The 26,613-nt window shown below is 56.3% G+C and overlaps 1 protein-coding gene across 2 annotated transcripts in view; it reads right to left on the bottom strand.

The window, feature by feature from the left end:
* The window catches only part of SMAD3 (SMAD family member 3), a 110,576-nt gene extending 84,192 nt beyond the window's left edge, over nt 1–26,384 (bottom strand). For both annotated transcript variants that reach the window (XM_062206190.1, XM_062206191.1), the window contains exon 1: nt 26,144–26,384. In XM_062206190.1, coding sequence (XP_062062174.1) covers nt 26,144–26,349 — 206 coding nt within the window. In that variant the 5' untranslated portion in view covers nt 26,350–26,384. The remainder of the gene's footprint in view (nt 1–26,143) is intronic.
* Nucleotides 26,385–26,613: the final 229 nt, after the last annotated feature.

The raw sequence follows: 26,613 nt of genomic DNA, 5'->3' as shown, positions 1-26,613 counted from the left end.
TCTCAGCTGCCCTCTCTCCCGTGCAGTAACCAAGGCCCCGGATTAACTGCTCTCCGTGGTAAATCCTCAATACCGTCCACTCTCCTCTGAGACTCCAACTGAAACACTGATTGCCGTCACGTCAAAACGCTGACGGACCATTCTAGAAGGCAATACGGGAAAACCACGAGGGGTTCTTCCCCCCAAACCTGTTAGAAGAGTGTCGGTTATTTCTTACTCCTACAGAACACGTGGGCGCCACGCACACGATGGAAGAGCAAAGGTGAGCCTCCGGGGCCGTGGATCCGTGACAAGATGGGACACCAAACCCTGCACTTTCATTTCTAAAAACCCCTTATTTTGGAGAAACCATGGCCACAGCCACAGAGACACCGGCGGTTCCCCCGAAAGTACCGGGCGTGATCTGGGGCTGAGTGACTCATTGCGGAGGAGGTCACACAGTGTGTCACAGTGACGCTGGATCTGCGGCCCCTGGGGCACCCCCGAGTCACCTGGAGGCCACGTGGACAATCCCCCCCACGGTCCGCACGCTGGGAGGGTCACAGCTCCCACAGACGAGGACACACGAGGGGTAAGAGATCGCCGTTGGGCCACGTCCGCCACACACCACAGCAGCAGCTACGAGTTCCAGGGAGGGAGATGGGGAGGGTTTTTCTCTCCCGTGAACACAAAATCCTGAGGAACCAGCCAGCCCCGTGAACCCAGACAGCGACATTACAACACAGCATTTCTACCCCGGTTCTGCTGCAGTGAACACAAGGCTTGGACCCGGAGGGCAGGGAGCCACGTGCTCCAGCCGGGCAGGAGGGGCCTGGCCACCCACCCAGAAGGCCCACCGCATCACCAGTGACTTTCAAACCCACACCTGAGAAGCCGGGAGGCTGGGGTGCTGGGCAGGTGGAAAGGCGGCAGGAAAGTCTCCAGGGCTCCAAGAAACTGCCTGTCTCCTTTCCAAGCCACGAGTGGAACAGCTCCGGGTCTGTACCACGCTCACCACCAAGCACACCAGCAAAACCAGGTTCAACCTCAGGGTTCACAAGGGCACTTCTGGCCTTGCCCGCTTCCGCCACCCCGACTCCTCTCCCCAAGAAGTCAACACTGTGGTTCACATACATCCCTGGGTGTGAGCCACAAGCCAGGCTATCGGGGAACAGGAGATATAGCACCCCAGATCATGCAAAGTCACAAGCAAAAAGCCCAGGCTGTGCCTCTCACTCACTATGATCTTGAGCAAGTCTCTGCACTTGTCAGGGCCCATCTGCCAATGATAATGTTGGCTGTGACCTGTGCAATCACCTCCGAACAGAGGAGTAACTGAGATATGACCCACACTATGGCTGGGATCCCACCCCCTTCACAGCTTCTGAACAAGATCTAGGCGCCCCCAAACTGAGGTTCAAAGAGTGACTCAGCCAAGGGTCACTTAGGAGCCCACAGCTTAGGGCCAGCCCTGTGGCACAGTGGGTTAAGCCAATGCCTGTGATGCCGGCATCCCATAAGGGTACCAGTTCAAGTCCTGCCAGCTCCACTTCCGATCCAGCTCCCTGCTAATGCGCTTGGGAAAGCAGTGGAAGGTAGCCCAATGCTTGGGCCCCTGCACCCACATGGGAGATCCAGATGAAGCTCCAGGGTCCTGGCTTCGGCCTGGCCCAGCCCCAGCTGTTGGAGCCACTTGGGAAATGAACCAGTGGAATTGAAGATGTCTCTGACTGACTCTCCCCAGCTCTGCCTTTCAAGTGAATAAAATCTTAACAACAAAGAAACACCCACAGCTTCCTGACTCCTGACACCCTACCTTCCTACAGCACCTGGAGAGGCACAAAGACTCTCAGTGCAAATGGGACACTTCCCCACTACCACACCACCCAGACAAGAGCCCCCAGTCTGGCTACTTCACTCGACCTGGGCACACGTGCCTCCAGCCCCGGCACAGCGAGGCAGGCTCCCACGACAGGGTGGAGCAGGCACCAGCCAGCGGTCCCGCGTGGCGTCAGAGGTGAGGACAGCAATGCCCAATGCCACCCCCATCACCAGTTAACAGTGGAACCACTCCACGCCACTCTCGTCCACAGCACCCAGTCAGTCCAGCCATGGGTCCTAGGCCCAATCTCTCTGCCTCTCCAGGTGTCCACTTGCTCATAGAGGTGTGTCTACCTCTGGCAATAGTCACGGAGATGAAACAGAATTGGGTGTGGGAAGGTGCTTTTTTTTTTTAAGATTTATTTATTTTACTTAAAAGTCACAGTTACACAGAGAGAAGAGAGGCAGAGAGAAAGAGAAAGAGAGAGAGACAGAGAGAGGTTCTCCATCTGCTGGTTCATTCCCCAGATGGCCACACCGGCCAGAGCTGTACAGCACCAAAGCCAGGAGCCAGGAGCTTCCTCCAGGTCTCCCTTGCCGGTTCAGGGGGCCCAAGGTTTTTGGCCATCCTCCATTGCTTTCCCAGGCCACAGCAGAGAGCGAGATCGGAAGTGGAGCAGCCAGGTCTCGAACCAGCGCCCATGTGGGATGCTGGCACCGCAGGCGGCAGCTTTACCCACTATGCCACAGCACCAGCCCCAGGTGCTTTGTTTTTAAAGATTTACTTGAAAGGTAAAGCAACAAAGAAAGATCTTCCATCTACTCATTCACTCCCCAAATGGCTGCAATGACCCAGAGCCTAGAAATCCATCTGGGTCTCCCACATGGGTTCAGGAGCCCAAGCACTTGGGCCATCTTCTACTGCTTTCCCAGGCGCATTAGCAGGGAGCAGCAGCCAGGACTCAAACATGCGTTGCTGGCATTGCAGGCAGTGGCTTAAGCCACTGTGCCACAGCGCCGGCCTCCTGGCAGGTGCCCTGTAACCTGTAAAGTGCTGTACCAGGAATGCTCACGGTGGTGTCACCCTTTCCTGGTGACAGCAGCCGAGAAGCTCCATCATGTGCTGATACACAGAGAACACACACAGTGTGCAACACAAAGAACTGGAGGACTAGACTCCGGTCCTTTTCTTCCACTAATTATAAACTGTCCCTGACCACCCATGAAGCAGGGAGAAGACCACATGCCCTGTCCCCAGCCAGGGCCACTGTGAAGACCCCGAAGACAACTTCAGCCTGGCCCAGGCCTGGCTGTGGCAGCCATTTCGGAAGAGAACCAGTAGATGGAAGATCTGTCTCTGCCTCCCTCCCACTCCCTCCCTCCTCCAACTCTGCCTTTTAATAAATCTTTTTTTTTTTAATTCCAAGGAAAATGTGTATTGAAAACAGCATGGATTTAAAAATTTCTTGACCACAAGAACTGAAAATTTCTATTTGTTTGAAAGGCAGAGACAGACACAGTCACAGAAAATCTCCTGCCTGCTGGTTCACTCCCCAAATGCCCACAACAGCCAGGGCTGGGCCAACGCCAGGAGCCCAGAGCTCAACCTGGGTCTCCCACACGGGATGGCAGGGACCTGGCTGCGTCTCGGGTGCTCATTAGCAGGGAGCAAGGCTGGACTCCACCAGGCAGCCTGCAACAGGAAGCAGGCATCCGGAGTAGCATCCTAACCATCGTGCCAAACTCCTGTCCCAATTTATCTTTTAATTCCATTTGAATTCTTCCTATGCTGCCTATCACCCTGCCGTGAGATAAGGAAGATAAGGAATGGCACAGATGGAAGGAAATTTGGCCTCTTCTCCAGTAATTCAAAATCACCAAGAGGCTCAAAGAAAAATGAAAAAAAAAAAAAAGAGGAAAAGGGTAGCTTGCTGAAAAAAAAAAAAGAAAAACAAAAACAAACCATACACCCAACAGTAAGAAGCCAGGGTGGTCTAGCAGGGACAGGGCCCCAGGCAGAGTCTGGGTTTTTGGGTTGTCTCTCTCCATCCTCTGGGGTCCCTGGCCTGGCTCCTTCAGAACTCAGAACCCAGAGCAGCCACACGCCCTGCCGAGAAAAGCTTAGTGTGCCAGGGACAGCTGCTGGGAACCGCTCGCTTTATGTGGGGACTCGGGAGGTCAAAGCATTGATGGCCTCTCCCTTCGGGGCGCTCTGTCCAGAGAATGGTCACCCTGACGAAGGCCTGAGACCACCCTCACTGCTCCCCTCTTACCCCCACCCCTGGGCAGCTCCTCCCTCTGGCTCAGGGAGAGAATCAGAGACCATCAGGCAGAGAAGCAGCGAGACACCACGCTCTTCTGGCCCCGGCCGGCCCTGCTGCTTTGCTGAGCTTCTCTCCCCCGACCTGGCTTGCCTGTCTCCCTCTTCCATGTGTTTCACCCTTCCCGACTCTTGTTTCCACGTGGGCTGTCCCTGCCCCTGACCACCCTGTATGGCCTGCCCCACCCCAGAAAGCAAAGCCAAGCAAGACCCTGAGCTCCAGCACCGGGCACTGGCTCACCCCGGCGGGTGCCCACTCTCCAAGCCATAATCTTGCAGGAGGATCTCAGTGCTAGGCTTAGGGCAGCAACAGGGGCAGATGGAGCTCCGAGTAAACCAACCCCAGACGCCGTCCAGCTCAGGGTTTCTAACTCTTCTGGAGCTGTCAATCAGCTGGGTCAGAGTCTGATGGAAACCATGGCTTCCTATGGGTTGGCTGGCTCTGCCCATCTCAGGCAGGGCTGGCATCATAGCAAAAACTATTTCAAAGCACGGAGACCATAAACGCAAAATTAAAAGGTAAAGTAAAAGAGGGAGGCGATATTTACTGGAAACTTCAGTTGTGCTGTCCAGAAAATATAGCTCTTTTTTTAAACACACACACAAACACAGCCGTGTATACAATGCCTCGGCCGCACATACACACAGTGATGTATACAATGCCTCGGCCACACATACACACAGCTGTGTACACAATGCCTCGGCCACACATACACACGGCCATGTATACAATGCCTGGGACACACACACACACACAGAGCCATGTATGCAAAAAGGATGTACTTTGCTCTAGGCATGACTTTCTTATCTGCCCCTGGTTCCACTCAGCTGCGACCTGTGACCATGAAAGTAGGAATCACTTCTCGCAATGAAACAACAGGGGCTTTCGCCACAACCAGGGCCGAACAAACCCGGGCCTGCCTTCACTGACGAGCACAGAAATCGCTCCCAGGACGACTGGTGGACAACGCTCCCACCCACTCCGACCCCTGGCACTGAGGCTGTGGGAGATGAAGGCAAGCAGATGGCAGCAAGCAAAGTGGGGGCTTGGCCAACACCACCCTGCCCCAGCAAGAAAAGGAAAAACACGCTCCGGAAAGTGGAGCGTTTTCCAGGGAGCAAGCACTCCAGGTCATCCAGAGGAGCACCGAGGTGCTCGCCAGGCCTGCTTCTGCAGAGCCAGGAGGCACGGTGCAGATGAGAGAGGGGAGACGCCGCCCAGCGTGCAGGTTGCCCCTCAGGACTGGATTCTGCTGGCTCAGGTCCTCGGCCTCGAAGGTGTCAGTCCCACTCCGCCCTCCACGTCTCTAGAATGAGGACGGAGCGGCCGTGTGCACCGGCCCTCCTAAGCTCTCTGCTCTGCACATCCTCAATCCCCGGCGAGACCTCAAGCTTTCAGGGGCCAGGGGCCTCTTTGCAGCTGCCCGAGGGCCTGTGTTCATTTGCTTGAGAAACAGCAACCTGCACCTGCACCCCACACCTGGCCATCTCACAGCTTATCTGGGAAACCCTTCAAGGCCAACCAGAACTGCCAGTCACTTTTCTTCCCCCACCGTGGCTCATTCCACATCATTAAGCATTCACCTGGGCATTCAAACCATGACCACGGACATCTGTCCACCCTCGACCTGCACGAGCGCGCCCATCAGAGCTGCCCTGTCCCCAGGCGACAGGAGAAAGAGACTCCCTGGAGGGGGCCAGGAACAAGCTTCGGGACTGCCATGGCTGCCACTGAAGTATCCGGCACGGTTTCCCAGCCCCCAGGGCCCACCGGGATCGGCCAGGAAGCCGTGCCCCTGGCCGACTGCAGCCTCTTCCTGGGTGGGAGGGTGAACGGCTTGCGGGGTGCGTTCCGGCTCCACCCCCGACTCAGCAAGGCGGCTTCCCGAGCAGAAATAACCAAGTGCAGATGGTGCCACGACTTCAAAGACGCCAAGAAACCCCTCCCCAGAGAGAAGGGAAAACAGGGCTCCCAGCTCATGGCAGCTGTGATAACCAAGCCACTCCACTTCCAGAGCAGGATGTGTGCCTTTGACTGTAACCACCCCGCACCCAGGACAGACGCCCGCCACACCGAACCACGGCCTCACTGAGGCACCTCCAGTCCTGCCTACACACCAGGACCACCTGGTCAAAAGTTTTTAGGAGAGGGAGAGAGAGAGAGAGAGAGAGAGAGAGAGAGGCAGAGAAAGCCCTCATCTACTGGGACACTCCCCAAATGCCCACAATGATCAGGCTCCTAAGCCAGGAACGAGGAGCTCCATCTGGGTCTCCCATGTGAGTGGCAGGGCCCCGACTACTTGAACCATCATCACTGTCTCCCAGGGCTCACATCAGCAAGAAGCTGAAATTGGGAACCAGAGCCGGGACTTGAACCCACGCTCTCCAGCATGGGATGCAGGTTTCCTAATAGGCATCTTAAATACCAGGCCCCACACCTGGCTGAAAAAGCCAAAGCTGGGCCAGTCAGGAGCCAGGAGCCTCTTCAGGTCTCCCATGTGGGTGCAGGGGCCTAGCAGGCACTTGGGCCATCTTCTGCTGCTTTCCCAGTGCATTAGCAGGGAGCTGGATTGGAAGTGGAGCAGCCAGGAACAGGTGCCCAGGTGGGATGCCAGCACTACAGACGGCAGCTTAACCCACTATGCCACAAGGCCGGGCCCCTATCTGGAAACCTTTTAAATGCCGATTCCCCAGCCCCACCTGCAGAATTTCTGAATTCACTGGTTGAAGGTGTGGCCCCAACATCAGACTATTTATAAGCAGCCATGGTTCAGAACCTTCTATGGTGACCTCAACAACCACGTGTGAATCATTAGGAAGCAAGTGTCCCAGCTGCCGCAGCTCAACTCAAGGCCCAAACCCCTTTCCACACACGCAGCCCTCAGCCGCAGGCCCCAATTTCTAGCCCCCAGGGTGATGGGCCAGTGATTCTGAAACTCTCCGAATGAGTAACAGATTCAATTTCTTTGAAGGCAGGCGTAGGAATGAGAACGTTCAAGGTGGCAGAAATTGTAAGATCCTGCTAAGCCAACGCCCTCAGTTCATAGAAGAGGAAGCCAGAAGCTGGGGTAGCAAATGACTCAGCCAAGGTCACAAAGCCGGGCCGTGCACACAACCATCCAGATCCAGCACCTGATAAAGCCAGGGTCTTCCAGGTCGAAGCCCACCCCTGCCCCCACCAGCCCTGCTGCAGACGGACGCCTGACACAAGAACCAGGCAGGGGTTGTTCCCTAACAGCTTCAGTCCAAAAAGCGTGGTCCCCTGGCCGGCCGCCCAGCAGCTATGGCCCTCTCGTGCCCCCCCCCCCCCCCCCCAGGATTCCTGGGCAAATTCCTGGTCATCCTCTGAGAATATTCTGGCTGGCTGGCTGAGCTCCTGGGGACAGCCATTAGCACCGAGCGTCTAGCTCCCCCTGTAAAAGGGCATCTGTTGAGCTGTGGGCCTGCAGGCTTCAGCCAGCGGGGCTGTTTCTGGCTCCTGGCGGGTAAGAGAGCTCTGATTGTTGGCTTCAAGATCTGTAACCAAGCTGTGAACACGGTTCCCTTCCTTCCAGCATTTACACAGGGCCAGTGCCACAGCAGGGAGGCAGCTGGTGCCTAGAAGAACTGCCCCCCCCCCAGCCCAAGGCTAAATAAGAATTCCCCTTGGCAGACTGGGGAATATGCCCCCAGGTGAGGCTCTTGTCGCTACTGCTGCTCCCTGGGGACAGGGCTATAGATCAACAGCGTATTTGCATATTGCACCACCACCAGCAGCAACAACAATGGAAGACACTCACAGAGGTCTGATGAATGAAACTGGATCCTTAAGGAGTGGAACACCCCTGAAGGCAGAGCCTGTGATGGGAACTCAGACTTGGTCCCCCAGGAAACAGCAAAAGGTGAGACCCCGAGGACAGCTCAGACAGTTCCTTCTCTATTCATCACTGCTCCTGCTAACCCAGGGGCCTCCCATAGTGAGGATCAGAGGAAGAGGAACAAGAAATGGTGGAGCTGGTGCACTGGTGCAGCGGGTTGAGCCCCTGCCCGGGCCGCCGGCTTCCCACAGGGGCACCAGTTCAAGTCCCAGCTGCTCCACTTCCAGTCCAGCTCCCCGCTGATGCTCCTGGGAAAGTAGCAGATGAGGACCCAAGTGCTTGGGTCTCTGCCACCCAAGGAGGAGACCCATATGGAGCTCCTGGCTCTTGGCTTCAACCTGGCCCAGCCCTGGCTGTTGAGGCCACTTGGGGAGTGAACTAATGGATGCAAGCTTGCTCTCTCGCTCTCTCCAACTCTGTCTTCTAAATAAATAAATAAGCCTTAGAAAGAGAGGAAGCTATGGCACATGTACAATTTGAGGCACTGCAGGAGCTGAGGGCCTGCGGATCTGGAAGTTATCCCTACCTTGGTCAGAAATGAAACCCGGGCAGAGGGGGAGGAGCCAGCCCCACCCTGCGGAACCACGTCCGGCCCACGGCTCAGTGCTCTCCATCGCTGGAGTTAAAGCAGATAGCAAGAAACAAGAATTGAAAAAACACAGTGGCCCAAGGAGAACATCCAGGGAGATCCCTGGATCAGAGCCCTGTCGTGAGCCTGTGATTTCACCCTCCTGCTGACAGTAACCACTTCCCACATGAACCCCAGGAAGGCGACCGTGCAGCCCACAAGACAGAGAGAAATGTGACCACACTTCCCTCTTATAAACAGGCGCCGGCAAACATCTGAGACCACTGGCCCGCCGCCGTGGTTACCCGAGGGGTGGGGGGCGCCCTGGTGCGGCCATCAGGGCCTCGGGCTCCCCACACGCCCACGCGCCCTCCGAGAGCCCGAGAAATCGCCCCATTGACTGCAGAACTGAAGCTGCTCCACAGAACCAGCCTCCCACTGCGACGACCCAGCTCACCTGGCCGCTGCTCCCGGAAACCTAAGGATGGGCAAGAAAGTGGCCACACTGGGGGTGGGGGTGGGGTAACGGGCCCCCGTGTCCAAGGTGCCTGAAACTGCCGCAGGGAAAGCAAGCAAGTCTCAAACCGACCTGTTTAATTCACTTCCAGATGCTTCCCGCGGTGCCAAGTTCTCCCAGCTCCTAGACGGACTGGAAAGGAAAACAGCAGGCCTCGGGACAGGCTCTGTTTTCTCTCAACACAAAGCGCTTTTGCAAACCTGAAGTCAGCGGCGATCAGGGATCCTCCGTGTCTGCAGAGTCCCATCAGAAAACAGCAACAGACGACCGACCCCGGGCGCCACTGATTCTGCCCGCCCTGCGCTGATGCCTCCTTCTTCCCAGGTCTGCTTTCAGAGAGCGCTTCCAGCCCATTCAAAGCAAGTGAGACCCACAAGGACGCTCAACACAAAATTAAAGGGTGCAGGGTCTGGACGCTCCTGCCCCGCCCCCACCCCGGGGCAAGCTTCTTATCTTCATTTTGTCCACAGGAGGTGGAAGAGTGGAGACAGCAATCCACAGGCCCGAGGGTCCGCTGTGCGTTGCCCACTTCCAGTGGTCTCCAGGAGCCTCAGCTTACCGCCTCTCCCGAAGCTGCCACAGGCAGGGCGGATGGCAGGCTCTGACAGCATGGTCTCCCACTGGCCTCTGAGCTGCAGGAGGGCTGAACTGGCCTCTGGCTGGTTACCAGCACAGCCTCAGCAATCAGCGAGATGAGGGAAACACAAACAGCTGGGCTCAGGACAATTCACACCAGGTGAGAGGTGGCCCTTGGCCCAGCAGTGAAGAGCCCTGAATCCCACATCCGATGTTAGCTCCTGACCCCAGCTGCCTGCTGTTGCGGACCCTGGGAGGCAGCAGTGCCGGCTCCAATGGCTGGGCTCCTGCCACCCACGTGGGAGACCTGGTCTGAGTTTCCAGCTCCCAGCTGCAGCCTGGCTCAGCTGTTGTGGGCAGTGAACCAGTGTGGCAGAACACGTGCGCGTGCTCACTCTCTCTCTCTGCCTCTCAAATTAAAAAAACAAACTACTAAGTACTAAGTACTTACTAAGTACTAAGTACATACCACCACCCCAAATACCGTCACAGCTCAGAGAACTAGCCTGGGCCCTTGATGTCAAGGCCATGGGCTGGTTCGGTGGTTGATGGCATGTGACGGGACACTGGGCAGTAAGAGCAGCAGGAGGCCCTGGGAAGAGCACGCACACATGCCCGGCCCCACCAAGAGAAGCAGCCCTCTGGGCCTCTGGACTCACCTGCTTCAAGAGGGGCAGAGCTCGGAGAAGGCAAGGGGGAGATGGAAGGTTCCTGAATGCTTCTGAGGCCAGAAACTTCCTGTGCTAGGCTTCCCAGGGGGAGAGAACAAGCCGTCCTACTGTGCAAGTCGTTTTGGGTTTCAGCTTGAGTCTGGCCCCCGATACAGAATACTCAGGGTTCCTGGCTCAGTGGCAGCACCCAGATGGGAGGTACTGGGAGCGGGGCTCATTTCCAGGGGACAGGGGGCAATGGCGGGCACAGCTGGAACTCGGAATGCGAATACAGGGTCCAGCCTTACCCACAAGACGGCCTGCTGGCCCCCGTGACTCCAGGGCTCGGTTCCCATGCCTCACCAGTGAACCGGAACAGAAGTTACGAGTGCCCTGTGCCCTCCTCACCCCCCACACAAGCCTCCTTGCGTCTGTGGGGGAACAAAAGGGGAACTGCATCTTGTTCTATTTATAAGACCCCGCAGAGCCACAAAAGCCGACGACCGGGCGCCCAGGAGGTCCGAGCAGGTGCCCGGTTGGGTTTGCAAGGCCACTTCGCTTCCCCTCCATGCACCCCGCTGGTCACCGTTCCTCTTTGTCACCATGGTTGGGTTGCAGAGTTTAGGGGACTCAAGCCCTGCTCCAGAATTCCAGTAAATGACCCTGGTCAGGGGTGGTTTGGACGACTTCGAAAACAAACCCGGGGAACAGGAAGCAGGAGGGGAGCGGCAGGGCTGCGCAGGCGGGGGCGGGGGTCACCCAGGGCCACGTGTGCTCTCCCCACGGGCCTGGCGCGGTCCACGGCTCCAGCACAATCAAAGAGAAAGAAAAGGCCGGCTTGCTGTTATTTTTAATTCCTTCCTCCACGCCTTCCAAAATTCTTCGGCAGAGGGATCCGCCCACTACAGTTTCACTCCCCTCCCAGCCAACAGCAACTCAGAGGCGTCTGCCAAAACGGGGCAAGGGGGCAGGAGCAGTCATCCCCAGAAAGTCTCTGCTCCCGGCCACTAAGCATCACTCAAGCTGCACCGGGCCCAGGGCCATCGCCACCTGCGTTTCAGAGCCCAGTGGGGATACAGACATCTTCACGCCACCCCCACCCCCACCACTGCCCTTGCCCGCCCAGTAGTGTCACGTTGCCTACCTCCTACATCGCGTTCCACGAAGCTCCACAGCTCACCTGCCCATGTGAGGTCACCTGGAAGTCTCTTCCAGGTTTAAACCATCCCAACAGCGCCCGTGATGTGATCTTACACGTGCCTCTCCCCTAAACAGCGGGAAACGCAGCACCACCACCACCCCCCACACACACACACACACACTGGCTCATCCCCTTCTCCTCGGCCAGGGAACACGGTCCCCGGGACACAGGGAGGAAGACGCAGGCGGATTCTTCCCCCAGGTTCTGTGCCCACTCTCGGGCCGTAATTATTAATAGCACTGGCCTTTTTCACTCTCAGGCATGTCCTGGATGGTGTAATAGATCATACACCCAAGATCCCACAGGAGGCACAGCGTCGGGGGAGAACCCAGCTCCCCTCTTAATCATGAGACCTCAAGCAACTTTCCTAAGCCACCTGTGCCTTGCTTTCCTGGTCTACACACCACCAGGACAGCATCGGTGTCACGCCTTTTCTTAAAGAGGATTTGACTGGCAAAATCAAAGGGAGCTGGCAGCTCTTTCCTGGGGTCTGTGGGGCAGAGTGCAGAGAACTGGACCCCCGGGTTCGCATCCCTGATCTGCCACTGAGCCTCCTGCTCTGTCCGTGGGTAACCAGGCCCTTCCCCGGAGCGGCGGCTGGCCCACTCCGGCGTCTGGCATACAGGCGGCCTTCGGCCCAGGCAGCACGTAGCAGGATCACCCCATGTGAAAATGCTTAGGTGATTTGCTAAAGGTCAGCACTGCTGACCAAACCATCTTCTGACTCAAATCCTTGGCCTGGGCCAAAAGCAATAGCTCACCGAAGCTTGCAGGGCAAAGCACCAGAGAGCAGGCAGCCCGGACCCACGACGCCGACTAAGCTGTGTGCGTGACTGATGCTTCTCCTTCAGGTCCCTGTGAACATCTGGGCGCGAGCTTGGAAGCCGTAAACGCAGCCCTGTCGGCAAGCACCTTGCAGAGTGCCTGGAACGCACAGCTGATCCAAAGAGCTAACTTCAATTCGCCCCCTGTGGGAAGTAGCTCTTTTGCACACTCAACTAATGAGGAAAGGAAACCCCGAAGAAGTGAAGTGACTCGGCCACCGTCACCCACACAGTGCATGCGGGACCAAGGATGTGAACCTGCCCCTGCCCGTAACACGCTGCCCTTCGCCTCATCTTCTACACCAGGTCCCCACAATGCTCTCAACTAGGGTCCAAGACACAATCCGAACAGGGGCACAAAGCCTGGCCTTTTAAACACCTATCAACTTTGGAGGCTGGCGCTACGTTGCAGTATTTTAGGTCTCCGCCTATAGCTCGAGAATCCCACATGAGCAATGGTTCAAGTCCCAGCTGCTCCACTTCCGACCCAGCTCCCTGCTAATGTGCCTAGGAAACCAACAGCAGATGGCTCAGGTGTGTGGGCCCCTGCCACCCATGTTGGAGGGATGGACAGAGTTCCAGGTTCCTGGCTTCATCCTGGCCCAGCCGCCTTGGCTGTTACAGCCATTTGGGAAATTAACCCGCCGTTGAAAGATTTCTCTCTCTCTTGTCTCTCCCTATCTGTAACTCACCCTTTCCTTTTTTTTTTTTTTTTTTTTTTTTTTTGACAGGCAGAGTTAGAGACACAGAGAAAGGTCTTCCTTTGCCGTTGGTCCACCCCCTAAATGGCCACCACGGCCGGCGCGCTGCAGCCGAACCGAAGCCAGGAGCCAGGTGCTTCTCCTGGTCTCCCATGGGGTGCAGGGCCCAAGGACTTGGGCCACCCTCCACTGCCTTCCTGGGCCACAGCAGAGAGCTGGACTGGAAGAGGAGCAACCAGGACAGAATCCAGCACCCCAACCAGGACTAGAACCCGGTGTGCTGGCGCCACAAGCGGAGGATTAGCCTAGTGAGCCGCGGCGCCGGCCCAACTCAGCCTTTCAAATAAAGAATTTTTTAAAGAAACCTATCAACTTCAATGAACAATGAGTTGATCTAAAGAGATAAAGTGGGACCAGTGCTGTGTAGTAGTAGGTTAAGTCTCTGCCTGCAGAGCTGGCATCCCATATGGGCGCCAGTTCTTGTCCCAGCTGTTCTTCGATCCAGCTATGGCCTGGGAAAGCAGTAGAAGAGGGCCCAAGTCCTTGGGCCCCTGCAGCCACGTGGGAGACCCGAAAGAAGCTCCTGGCTTCGGATCAGCTCAGCTCCGGCCATTGGGGCCATTTGGGGAGTGAATCAGCAGACGAAAGACCTTTCTCTGTCGCTCCCTCTGTGTGTGAATCTGCCTCTCAAATACATAAATGCGATACTGAAAAAGAGAGGCGGAGAAAGTAAGTCGTGCCCACTCTTCAAAGAGGATGATTTGTTTGCTCTCAATCATAAAATAAAAGGCACTGACATAAATAGCTGATTTTGCCCTCTCTTGAAGGAATGCCATCTGGTTTTACTAACCTCACATCATTGCACAAGTCTATAGTAGGGAATTTGGGTATTTTCACTGATGGCAGGGCGGTTGGGAATTGGAAAGTCTGGCAGAGATGATCAATAAGAAAATGAAAAACACTGACCAGGGATGGCCCAAAGGCACTGTGCCAAGGCCTTTGCTTGGGGAGCCCAGGCGTCTGCATGGAGCCCATCGATACATCACTGAGCTTCCCCAAGAGTCTGTGGCACACCTCCCGGGCTAACCACCTGACCACTAGGCTCCAGGGCCCTCCTGGCCACACAACGCACCTTCCTGCTGGCCTGACACCAAACACACATTGTTTCCTTCTTGTTCTTGTTTTTTAAGATTTTTAAAAAATTTATTTGAAAGGCAGAGTTACAGAAAGAGAGAGATAGAGAGAGAGAGAGAGGTCTTCCATCTGCTGGTTCACTCCCCAAATGGCTGCAACGGCCAGGGCTGGGCTGGGCCAGATCGAAGCCAGGAGCTTCTCCCAGATTTCCCATGTGGGTGCAGGGGCCCAAGCAGCTGGGTCATCTGCTGCTGCTTTCCCAGGCCATTAGCAGGAAGCTGGGTCAGAGGCGGAACAGCTAGGACTCGAACCAGCACCCATATGGGATGCCAGCTTTTTCCACCATGCTACAACACCGGCCCCCAAAACAGTGTTTTCAACCTGGTCCAGACATAGCCCAAAGCCATTCTGGGGGCGGTGTCGGGAAGTGTGACTCTGGGCTGGGTAACTTGGCTGCTACCGGCCATGGTCACAGCCACAGGACTTGGGGAGGAAGCAGGACAGGACCCAGGTAGTGGCTTTTGCCACACCACTCTCCTGCTTTAAAGTCCTGGACGCTTACCAAGCAAAGTCCAGCGCCCAGCTCGGCTGGCCAAGGCGCCCAGGACATCCTTCCCCCGACTCCTCTCCAGCCACACCCTGGCCACTCTGAATGTCCTGCCGTCCCCAGACACCAGGCCCTTCCATGCTGTGTCTGCCCTGGGCTCCATGCAGCCGCCCGCCCCACCCACTCCCACACTCCTATCCACCCCACAAGGCCCTGCTCGAACGTCACCTCCTCCAGGGGAGCCTCTGACACCCCCAGAAGATCCACTCTTGCCCTGGGCTCCCACACAACACTGGGTTCCAGGTGTCCCCAGGGCCCATGAGCAGTCCGGGGACTGCTGGCTGCAGAGTTTTCCCACAGGCAAAGGCACATCCAGCGGTCAGCTCCCTGCTCCACTCTGTAACCCGCAGCACCTTCTCCCTCACCACCTGCATTTAATCCACTCGGCCCATGTTCAAGGTGAGGGCCATTGGTTCCTATGGACCCGTCCACCTTCCTTACAATGGGGTCCAGGGGGCTGGGCCTCAGCGGTGGCTGCACAACACAGGCCTTGCCCTACCTCCAGTGGGTCCCAGAGCAGGGGGACCTGGGAAGACCTTGCAGACCTGACGTCACACCGAAGAGACAGGCTTTGGGGACATCCAGTTAGCCAGAAAGTTCTGAATGTTCTCTCACCCTAGGTGGACAAACAGCTTCACAGGACCTGGAGGCCCAGGTTTCCATTTAGAATTCTCTGGCCCCTGGGTTTCTTTTTCTTTTAAAAAATTTTTATTTATTTATTTATTTGAAAGAGTTACACAGAGAGAAGGAGAGGTGGGGGGGGGGGGGTCTTTCATCCACTGGTTCACTCCCCAACTGGCCACAATTGCCAGGGCTTAGGCCATCTTCTACTGCTTTCCCAGGCCATAGCAGAGAGCTGGATCAGAAGTGAAGCAGCCGGGACTCGAACCAGCACCCATATGAGATACCAGCGCTTCAGGCGGCGGCTTTACCTGCTATGCCACAGCGCCGGCCCCACCTTGGTTTCACAATGGCAAGTGGAGGCTCAAGAATCCGCCCTGATCTCGGCTTCTCCCCATACACACACACACGCACATGCACACACACGCACACACACGCACACACATAGACGCCCTAGGCCACAAGTCCCAGTTCCGACCCATTCCCCCAGCCCCTTGCACCGTCTGTGCATCCCTCAGGCCAGGGGGTAACCTGCTGTCCACAGCCTGCCCTGAGCTGCACAAGCCTGCCTGGGAATTCAGAAGCAGGCGCAAGGCCCTGGGGCAGGGACCCGGAGGAATTTTGTCTAGAAAGAGCCTGGATGGGCCTGTCCCTTGGCGCTACAGACTCCCAGAGAGGAGCTGCCCATGTCCAGCTCACTTCGGCCTGGGAAAGCTGGGCCAAACCCAGTGGTAAAGGTGCTACTTCAGGGAGAGCCGGAACTGCCATGCAACCAGGGGAGAAAAAAAAAAAAACACCAGCAGCGACAACAAACACCATGCCTGGGCGCTATCAGTGACACGCCTGTGACTCACTCACAGGGTTCGGCTTCAGGCTCTTCCCCTCCCCCTCCTGGGGCACTGATTCATCCGAGTTTGTTTTCAGTACTATTATTTTTAGTCAGCTAAACAATGTTTAAAATGATGGTAGGGAAAGGAGAGCAAGAGAGCAGAACCAGCTAAGAATATGAATTCTCCCGCCCCTTCTCCGGGAGCCTGCTCGGCCCCACAGCAGCGAGGCGCAGGCTCCCTGCTCCCTGGGTAGACGCGCTGGGAGCAGGGCCTTCCACGGCACAAGCTGAGGCTCTCCGAGCGGGGCGCTGGCCCTGACGGAGGGGGAGGGGATGAGGGTGACACGGCAGTCCACTGCAGGTGACGGCCACAGCAATCAAATTTCCACCTCGAAAGGAAAAATGAGGAGGGGCTAGCATTGTGGCGTGGTGGGTTTACCGCCACCGACGACGCTGGCATCCCATATGGGCACTGGTTCAAGCCCTGGCTGCTCCACTTCCAATCCAGCCCCCTGCTAATGCACCTGGGAAACCAGCAGACGACGGCCCAAGTGCTTGGGCCCCTGCACCCACGTGGGAGACACAGAGGAAGCTCCTGGCTCCTGTTGTGGCCACTTGGGGAGTAAACCAGCAGATGAAGATGTGTGTGTGTGTGTGTGTGTGTCTGTGTCTGTAACTCTGCCTTTCAAACAAACAAATCTTTTTAAAAAACAAAAAGCAAAGAAACAAAAAACAATCTGCCATTGAAGAAACTCACTGTTTCTGGGTGTATCTTTGTGTCCAGTCTGGCTTTTATTTCAAAAGGGGGGAAGAGGTAACTGAACAACTACTGGGCACTGTTGACTACAAGTGTCCATCAAGTCCTTGGTCCATCTTATCTACATAATGAGGTAGGTGGTCCGTCCCCATTTTCACAGGTAAAGAACCTGGGGCTCAGTGAGCTGAAATCAATGTCCCCAATGTCCCCACACACTGGTAACTGTCAAAATCAGAAACCTTTGCGGGGGGGGGGGGGGGGGGCGGTGGTGGCACAGTGGGTTACCACACTGCTTTAAATACTCACATCCCACATCCGAGTGCCTGGTTCAAGTCCCAGCTGTTCTGTGCAGCCGATCCAGCTTCTCCCCAGTGCACCCTGGGAGGCAGCAGGGAATAGCTCAAGTGATTGGGCATCTCCCAGTCATGTGGGTGAGCCGGAAGAAGCTCCTGGCTCCTAGCTCCTGGCTTCAGCCTGGCCCAGCCTGGCTATTACAGGCACCGGGGGAGTGAACCAGCGGAGAAAAGATCTCTTTGTGTCTCTCTCTGTCACTCTGCCTTCCAAGTAGATGAAAATAAATAAATGAACATTAAAAAAAAAAAAAAAAAAAACTTCCGGCTCCCTATGCGCTGTCTTCCCCAGGTAATACCTGCAGAGCAGGTCTGTGCAGAGATAAACTATCACACAGGAAAAGTAAAAAAAGGCGGCAGGACAAACTCGAATGTACCAGAATCTCCCCTAGCCGCAGGGAGAGCAGGCACCCCCTGAACCTGAAGCCCAGGAGAGGAGGGGAAAGTTTATAGCAGCGAAGACTGGAAGCAAAGGAAAAATCCCATTTCCATGGTCGGTGTCTGCTCGCAACCACTTGTAACTACTCAAAAAGTCCTTGCTGGATCCAAGACGCCACAGTTGGGCTTCACCCAGAGGTGATTTTTTAAGGAAAAAATGCCTTTTGGCATTTTTGAGCTGTGACAGTGTAAAAACAGACCTTTAAAAAACACACACCCAAAATGCATTACTATTTTCAAAAGTCCAGTGTAAGAAGTAAAAAAAAAAAAAAAGACAGTGACAGCTCAAAGCTACGGCTCGGCTTAGCAGCTGGTGATGCAATACTGCGCCTGCAGTGATAACTCTGGACGTTTCAAAGGAGAACCGGACGCCCTGTTTCTTCAACAATACTCAAGTCCTAAGCGCCCCACAAAGCACTCGGGAGAAAAAATAAAACAGCGCAGGATCTAAGCAAGGAGGCTCTCGTGATACTACAAAAGAATGATTTCGGCGGAAATTCAGCGTGTCACTTCCTAGCTGGGGTGTAAACGTGTACCCTCCAGGCTGCCCGACAAAGGCCCCTTCGTGCACCGTTAAGTGCAGCCTTTCTTTATATAGATGCATGAAAATAAATAAAAGGGACGCTTAGCTTCCTGGGTAAACGTTGACTTATGAGCAAACATTTTCCACAGGTATCTCCTCGAGGGCCTACCTCTTCCATTTAACCATTTTTAGGCACTTGTGGTCATTAGTTTAAGTAAACTTCCTGTTCCAAGAATAGCCAAAAAGGGCAACAAAAGAAGAAAAAGTGCTCCCTGCATCTCAAAAAACAGAACTCCAGGTCCTCACCCTGGCATTCAGCTATTTTTATTTTCCTTTGTAGTTAAAATTTCACTGATTTTGGACTCACAGGGTAAGGAAGAGGCAGAATTAACGGCTGAATTCTGGTTTTAAAACAGAGAATGAGAGAGATCCACCATCCACTGGTTCACTCCTCCATTTGGCTGCAACAGCCAGGAATTCCACCTCGCTGTTCTAGGGGGGCGGCAGAGGTCCCAGCACTCGGGCCATCTTTTCCTGTCTTCCCAGGCCCATTAGCAGGGAGCTGCACCAGAAGCGGAGCAGCCGGGACTCGAACCAGCGCCCACATGAGATGCTGGCATGCCAAGCAGTGGTTTAACCCACTGTGCTACAACGCCAGCCCCTGATGTACAGTTTCACTATTTTCATTTATGTAAATTAATTGTTACCAGGCCGATAGGGTCTTGGGACATGATTAAGCAAGATCTGTGATATGCATGCAAACAAAAGGTTCTACAACGCTTGCAGGAAAAGCCAGTTTGGAGTTAGAAAGGCCTACAGCCGAGCTTCTCTGGCCCATTCCCCTGTTGAGAACTTCTGAGCCCAGAGAAGGTGAGTGACTTGCCAGGGGTCACACAGCTCATTAGAAGCACAGCTAGGTCCAGACTCCCGCTTCCAAAGTCACCCCCTGCAGCCTGGGGCATGAGTCATCTTTTTTGACAGCAATTAACGCCGCTCCACACACGTTAGCCTGGTGCAGGATTGGCTGAACTTCTGCGTTCATTACTAGGCCCCTGGTGTGTTTTCATTTTCAACGGAGTGTCTCTGCGGATACGCCGTGCCAGCGTGCCGCCATGGCAGGCCGCGGCGCAGACAGCATGCCTGGGGCTGTAGATCTGCTATTCCTCGAACTGTGAATGAAGTCCAAACAAAGAACAACGTTATACACACACACACACACACACAGCTGCCCTTGTCAGGAATCGATAAACTGTAGAACATGGGAGGACTGGGGTTTCTGAGCACCAAGAAAACAGCACTGACAAATCAGCTCAAGAGTGAACACACACAGCATGCTTGCACCTGCTAAGCTCCACAGCCAGCGGCCCTGAGCGACAGCCGGGCCGGGACAGCCTCTCTGCCTCGTGCACTGTTAGGTCCCCGTGACCAAGCACAGGGCTTCCGACCTGGTGGAGGCAAAGAAGGAAAGCACCAAAGTGCACAGAAGGCATTCTGCTGGGAGTGTCTCTAAAACTCAGAATAAAGTTAGAAACCAAACTTCTGCAGCATGGCTACTTCCGGCTGTTGAGCCTGAACTTGGGGGACTGAAGGCTCCCTGGCCACTGGTATCTGCAAAAGGCTGGCAGCCGTCCCAGGCCCCTGCACGCCGGCAGGCTGCCTTCAACAGCAGCTTCTGGGGGCCTCGCCGACGCTCTCCACTGCGGATTTGAGGAACGGAGGAGAGGGGGCAGCCTTTCGGTTTTGCTTTGTCCGGGTCAACACAACCGGGGAGACGTGGAGACAAGGTACTCAGGGCTCCTCCTGGGCCTGGCAGGTTGAGAAAGCGGCTTTCCCACTGCACAGAGAACTCAGCTGCGCTCACAGGAGACAGGGCGGCGGGAGGGGGCGGAGGATCCATGCGTGAAGACGGCAGAAGGCCAAGGTCACGGGAACAAAGTCCAGTTTCCTTGTAAAGCAAGCCGAGCCCGGTTCTGTTTGTTTCACAAAGGAGCACACGAAGAAGAATGGCTGTATTGAGCATCAAACAGCATTAAAATCTCCTAATAAATTAACGAGTGAAAATTAACGGTTGCTCAGTCCATTAAATCGTGTTAATTTTATTTCCATTATAATAAAGCAGCCATCACAAGTTTGCATTGCTAAACCAATATTTATTTTTAAAACATTCATTTTAATTGGATTCCTGATGGGATAAGCTTGAACTGAATTCTCTAGATTTCATCAACTTTTTACATTTCTCATCAGAACGAAATGACTGTTCTATTCACTGGCTTGTCTTTCTGTTATTGAAATGCCCGTTGAAAACTTTCTCTCCTTGCAAAGACTTGTAAAATACTAGCAGTTCTTACGTCCATTCAGAAACTCGGGCTTAGAAAGATTTATTTTTAGCAAGCACTAACTGAAGCAAGAAAAGGCAAGGTTCCTACCGAAACTCTGAAATTCTAAGCAACCCCAAGCACCCACAGGTCGCCCACTTGTTCGCCACCCCACCTGTCACAGCCCAGGCTCAGAGAGCTAAACTTCCTGTTTCCACGGGGAACCTGAATTTCAGGTTTGCGGTACTAAACTACTTTTAACTTCAAAGAGAAAATGCTTCCCAGCGGAGTCAACTACGGCACCCAGGTGAGAGTTACAGGTAATATACAGGGCACTTCAGCTAAGCACGGAGCAGATGAGGGTGGCCTCACGCCCGTAGGCCGCCATCCCCACGTGCCGAAAGGTCCCCATCATCACGATGCATTCAAGAAACCTCCTTGGGATCCCAACTCCTGTTCCCTTCTTGGTTATCTGCCACACACCGACTCAACTCCCCTCTCCGCCTCTTCCCACAGCGACTGCCCCTGTACTGACGGGCAGAGTGTGCGTCCCCCGCTACAGACCATGCTGTGTGTCCCTGGGCAGGTCTGTCACCCACTCTGAGCACAGCCGCCCGGCCTGGGTCACCACTAAGGAACTCGACAGCGACCGGATGGCATAGACAGAGGCTAAACTTAGCCCCTCATCTGTCAAGCTCCCTGGTTTACAAAACACGTCCACAGCCCTCCCAGCATCCCGAGGGTGCAGGTGCACACATGAAGGTGCTGAAACGTTAAGTGAATTCTTAAATCCACCCAGGTAGGAAAATAGCAGGGACACGGGCTGGGGGCTGTGTTTCTTCTTCCCCAGAAAAAAACAGACAACTGTCATTATTTTATTTTCTAACACAGTGAAAACAAAATTATACAATATTTAAGATATCACAGTCCTTCCTCCCTGCCCCCCCCCAATCACTTTATATTAGACCTCTTATTTCTTCTGATTGGCTGGGTATAAGGAGGAAACAGTAGTTAAAAACTCAAACGAGGGTATTAGTTCTCAGAAAACAGAATTAAAAGGTTTTTGGTGTAAAACATTCTGGTTTTTTTTTTTTTCAAGAATGTGCATTTTCTTTTTTAAAGATTTTTTTTTTAATTTAGTTGAAAGGCAGAGTGACAGAGACAGGGAGAGAGAGCTCTTCCAATCGCTACCAATGGCTACATCGGCCAAAGCTGGGCCAGGCCACAGCCAGGAGGAGCCTGGAATTCCATCTTGGGCCTTTCACATGGCTAGCAGAGGCCCAAGCACTTAGGCCGTCACCCACTGATTTCCCAGGCACTTTCGTAGGAAGCTGGATAGGAAGTGGAGCCACTGGGACTCACACCATCATTCCAATACGGGGTGCAGATGTCACAGCAGTGGCTTAACCCGCTGCACGGCCACGCCGGCCCCCAGAACCCGGCTTTCCCAGGAACGTCCCAGGCGCCCGTAACGTCCCGCTCATGCGTCCCCGTCCCGCTCATGCGTCCCTAACTGAAGCAGCGCCTCCACGCACACAGGGACATTCCCCTGTGGAGCTCCTCATCCCCTTCCCTCCTGCCCCCCCCACCTGCACTGACCTGGGAGGAGCCCAGTAAATATCAATGAATCAACAAAATCCAACCCTGCAGCCAATCAGACCAGGACCCGGGAGCAACACTCCCGGGCCCCAGCGTTCACCTGGATGCCAGCTGCAAGCTCCCTGCTTCCCAAGGTCTAGGACATGTCAACCCACTCCTGGGTTCCGCTCAGCTCTGTGTCAGCCCCTCCCTCATCAGCAACTCCCTGTCATGCAGGGCCCTCTTTTTCTTTTTTTAAAGATTTTTTTTTTAATGTATTTATTTGAAAGGCAGAGCTACATAGAGAGGGAGAGACAGAAAGGTCTTCCATCCAATGAGTCACTCCCCAAATGGCTACAATGGCCGGAGCTGGGCTGATCCAAAGCCAGGAGCCAGGAGCTTCTTCCAAGGTCTCCCACACAGGTGCAGGGGCCCGAGAACTTGGGCCATCTTCTGCTGCTTTCCCAGGCCATAGCAGAGAGCTGGATCGGAAGTGGAGCAGCTTGGACTCGAACTGGTACCCATATGGGATGCAGGCAGTGGCTTTACCCACTATGCCACAGCACCGGCCCCGAGCCCTCTTCTTCCCAAGCCCTGTGTGACACATGCTCCTGTCATAAAGGCTAACGGATCAAGAGGAGAATGGAGCCCCCCAGCCCCCAGTCCAGCAGCCAGGAGGGGGCTTGCTTGCAAAGGCCACCCCAGAAAGATGGTCCAAGCAGCAGCAACTGCAGTAGGGGACAGGAGTAGCGGAGACAGAAGGACAGGAGAAGGGACGCTCCTGGGGCTTGTAACTGTGCCGTGCCCAGGGCCTGAGAAAGGAGCGTTGAAGACGAGGACCTTTCTCCTTTCTCCAAGGTGGACAGAGTCCAGGGAGAGAGGAGGAGGCAGCTTTTCCCAGAGGTCAGGTGCACAGTGAGGGAAGAGGGGCTGTGTGTCAGACCCAGTGCCGGTTCCCTTTTCCCTCTTCCCAGGAACTTGGCGCTGCGACACAAGAAAGCCCAAATTCCCTTCCAAACAAGCAATGCCCTCGGCCTGGCCCAGCTCCCCTAAAACGGGCCACGGCACAGATCCCAGCAGCGCCGGCACAGACGTCCAAGTCCATCAGAAAAGGCAGCACTGAGTGCACTTGGCTCCTCTCTCTCCGTGGCACTCCACGCTACAAAAGGAGAGGAAGGCACCAGGTGTGGAGTGAGGTGCAGTGAGCAAGCCTCAGCCCCGCCCACCCTGCCGGCCCTTGAGTATCCTGACAGCCCCTTCCTGGATGTACTGGAGTTGAGCGCTCGCTGCTTCTGCTTCTACATCCTGGGTATCGCTAAGCCCATCTCACTCCAGCTCGCCCGATCACTGAAACAGGTGGGAGCTGGCCCCACGGAGGAACAAGCACCCAGCCTGCACATCCCTTGCACACAGCTGTAATTGCCAAATGCTGCCAGGGCTGCTCCCGGTTACGGATCAGCCAAGACACGCCCGGCATGATCCCCTCAGATGAGGGTGCTCCTTAAACTGCAGACTCCAGTGTGTCCAGGCACCCCGGCGCCCCGGCCCCCAGCACAGCGGGAATAACTAAGTTCAACCCGTTCCTTTGTCTCCTTCCCAAAGCCCCAGTCCTGAGTGGCGGTACAGAGACCACAGGCGCTGTGACAAGCTCCGCGGGGCTTAGCAGACCCCGGCTCTCACGCGCAAGAGGGCCAGCGAGCCACCTCCCCGGATGTGGCCTTTCGCTTTCCGCCCAGGACCAAAACAGCAGCTGCTGTTGCCAAGAGAGGCAAGGTGACCTGGAGGCGTGGGCACCCAATCCAGGGATGGAAATCCATTTTGTCTGGATCTCCCCGAGCAACTGGGCAAAGATGCAAAATAAACCCGCGGCAGCCTTCGGTCTTCTCCAGGCAGGCAGGAGACACTCAGGAGCTAACCAGGGGGGCCAGCGAGCCAGACCTCAGCCAACGAGGTCCCCAGACTCTGTTAAAGGCAGGGCCTTGTCCTCCCCCGCAGAAGGCAAACTCCTACCAGGAGATGGGCAAACAAGGCCTACAGGTGGGAGCCAACCTCCCACCGCCCACCCCAGCTGACACAGCTCCAGCCTTGGGCCGAGCCTTGGGCCGAGCGAGCCTCAGCCTTCCAAGTGCTCAGCAGCACGGGGCGGCAGAAGGCGCAGCCCCTGGATCAAGCCTGCCCACCTCCCTGCTCCAGTGTTCTCCGCTTGGAAAATGAGATCATCTGCAGCCCAGCTGCCTTATCTGTTCCCCAGGCATTGGTCTCTTTCTTCGAGGACCTCATAAAACCACGTGAAAGTGCTTTGTAAACTGTAGGACACTTTGCACAGCTGCCTGTTTTATAACCCATCCCACCCCCACCCCACTGCCCATTTCCACGAATAAATTAAGCCTGTGTCCTCCACCCACCCAGGCAAACATGGGGCAGGAGAGAAGCACCCCCCACGACCCCCATCCTACCGGCGGGGCCCCCACCAAAGGGATAAAAAAGAATTAAAAACCAGAGGCGGGCCCAAAACCTACGTTTCTCTGCCCATTCCATCACACCACCTTCTCTGAAGTCCACTCTGGCTCCCGATCCCCGGCCCACAGTGCCTTCCCCACAAAGCACATCACCTCTCCTGACTGGATCCACCCCAAAAAAAAAAGCACAACTCACTACTTCTTAAGTCAGCCCTGCCACCATGCCCAGCATTTATTTGCAAGGGAGGCCTGCCCTGCGTTCCTGCGGACAGATGTTGCTTTGTGCCTGCCTCATACAGCTGGCAGCCCTTGCACAGCTGCCCCAAGCAGGTGGCCAAGGACGGAGGAGTCCACCCGTGCCCAGAAGCGAGGCTGACAGTCCCTCTGGGGCCATTCCTCATGCCTCTGCAGCCCGGGACCCCCCAGGCTGCGGCGTCCCCATCACCCGCGCCCGCCCCACTTGGGTCAGAACCGGACTCCAAATAGGGCTGAGAAGCAGAGATGCAGGGCCAACCCCCCCCCCCCATCCTCCCACCCCGATCTCCAAGCAGGCGCGGCTGAGCGCTGGAAGGCCCCGGGGTGTCAGAAGTCACTGACCCTTCCATCAACCATCTGTGAGCACCCGCCAGCCTCGGCTCGCGCCGGGCAAGGATAAAGGCGGTCCCGACAGATGGCAAAGCGCTTTGAGAGTGAGGGCTCCACAGGAATGCGAAGGCGGACGCGAGGCCCACTCCGGGGCGGCTGTGTCTGCGCGGCTCCAGCCCCCCTCTCCGTTCTGCACCGATCTGCAGCGTCTCAGACCACAATGGAGGGCCAAGGCGCGGGCAGGGCGGCGGGCGCACGGAGAAGACCCCGTGGCCTGGCCACTCGCACCTCCCGTTTCGAAGTCAGAGCCCTGCGCAGCAACTCCAGGGCGTGCGCGCACAGCGGGGCGGGAGGCTGGCACAACCCAGTCTAAAAATACTCGATACAAATGCTAATCCCGCAGGCAAAGAAAGAGCGTAGAAGGCATCTGTCCATCACGCGGCTAGGGCTCCGCACCCACCGCCCCAGCTGTACCGACTGCATTCCTGCAGAGGCGGAAAGACGCGAGGGGACCCGGCCGCCGCGGAGAATGGCAGCTACACCTCCGCGAGCGCGGGCCGCGGGGGCGGGAGGCGGCGGCGGGGGGGGAGGGGCTCCCGCCCGCGGAGCCGAACAAAGCGGGCCTCAACTTGGACTCCGCAGCTCCCCGGGCTGGGGGCGGCCGATCCCAGCAGCAACACCACCACCACCACCACCAGCGCCCGCCCCCGCCCCCAACCCGCTGCACCCCCATCCCGGAGGTGGAAAGCGAAGGTGCGGTCTGGAAGCCAGAGTGCCGCGTGGAAGCCTCGCGCTCCCATAAGGAGGTTTTGTTTGGGGTCTCCCTCCCCCACCCCCCGGCCAGGCTCCCGCTGCCCCGCGCACGCCCGCGGGTCCCGGCTCTCCACCCGCGCCGCGCCAGGGGGCTGGGCCGGCGCAACCCCGGGCCCCCACCTGGGGATGGTGATGCACTTGGTGTTGACGTTCTGCGTGGTGATGGCCTTCTCCAGCTCGTCCAGCTGCCCCGTCTTCTTGAGCTTCTTAACCAGGCTCTTGACCGCCTTCTCACACCACTTCTCCTCCTGCCCGTTCTGCTCGCCCTTCTTCCAGCCCAGCAGGCGCTTCACGATCGGCGGGGTGAAGGGCAGGATGGACGACATGGCTGGGGAGGGCGCGCGGGCGGCGAGGGGGCGCCCCCGGCGGGGCTGGGCGCGGCGGGGCGCCGGGGGCGCAAGGAGGGAGCTCGGCTCGGGCCGGCCGCGGCCGCCCCAAACTTCGCCTCAACTCCGGGCGAACTTGCCCCGTGCGCCGGGCCGGGCCGCGGCGCTGCAGCCTGCGGGGCTCGGCGCGCGGCCCTGCGCGCGAGCGAACGGCTCCCACGGGGCGCAGAAGGGCGGCCGGCGGGCGGGCGGGCGAGCGGGCGA

Source organism: Lepus europaeus, chromosome 11, assembly GCF_033115175.1.
Source record: "Lepus europaeus isolate LE1 chromosome 11, mLepTim1.pri, whole genome shotgun sequence".
NCBI lineage: Eukaryota > Metazoa > Chordata > Mammalia > Lagomorpha > Leporidae > Lepus > Lepus europaeus.
This window is presented reverse-complemented; position numbering and strand designations above follow the sequence as displayed.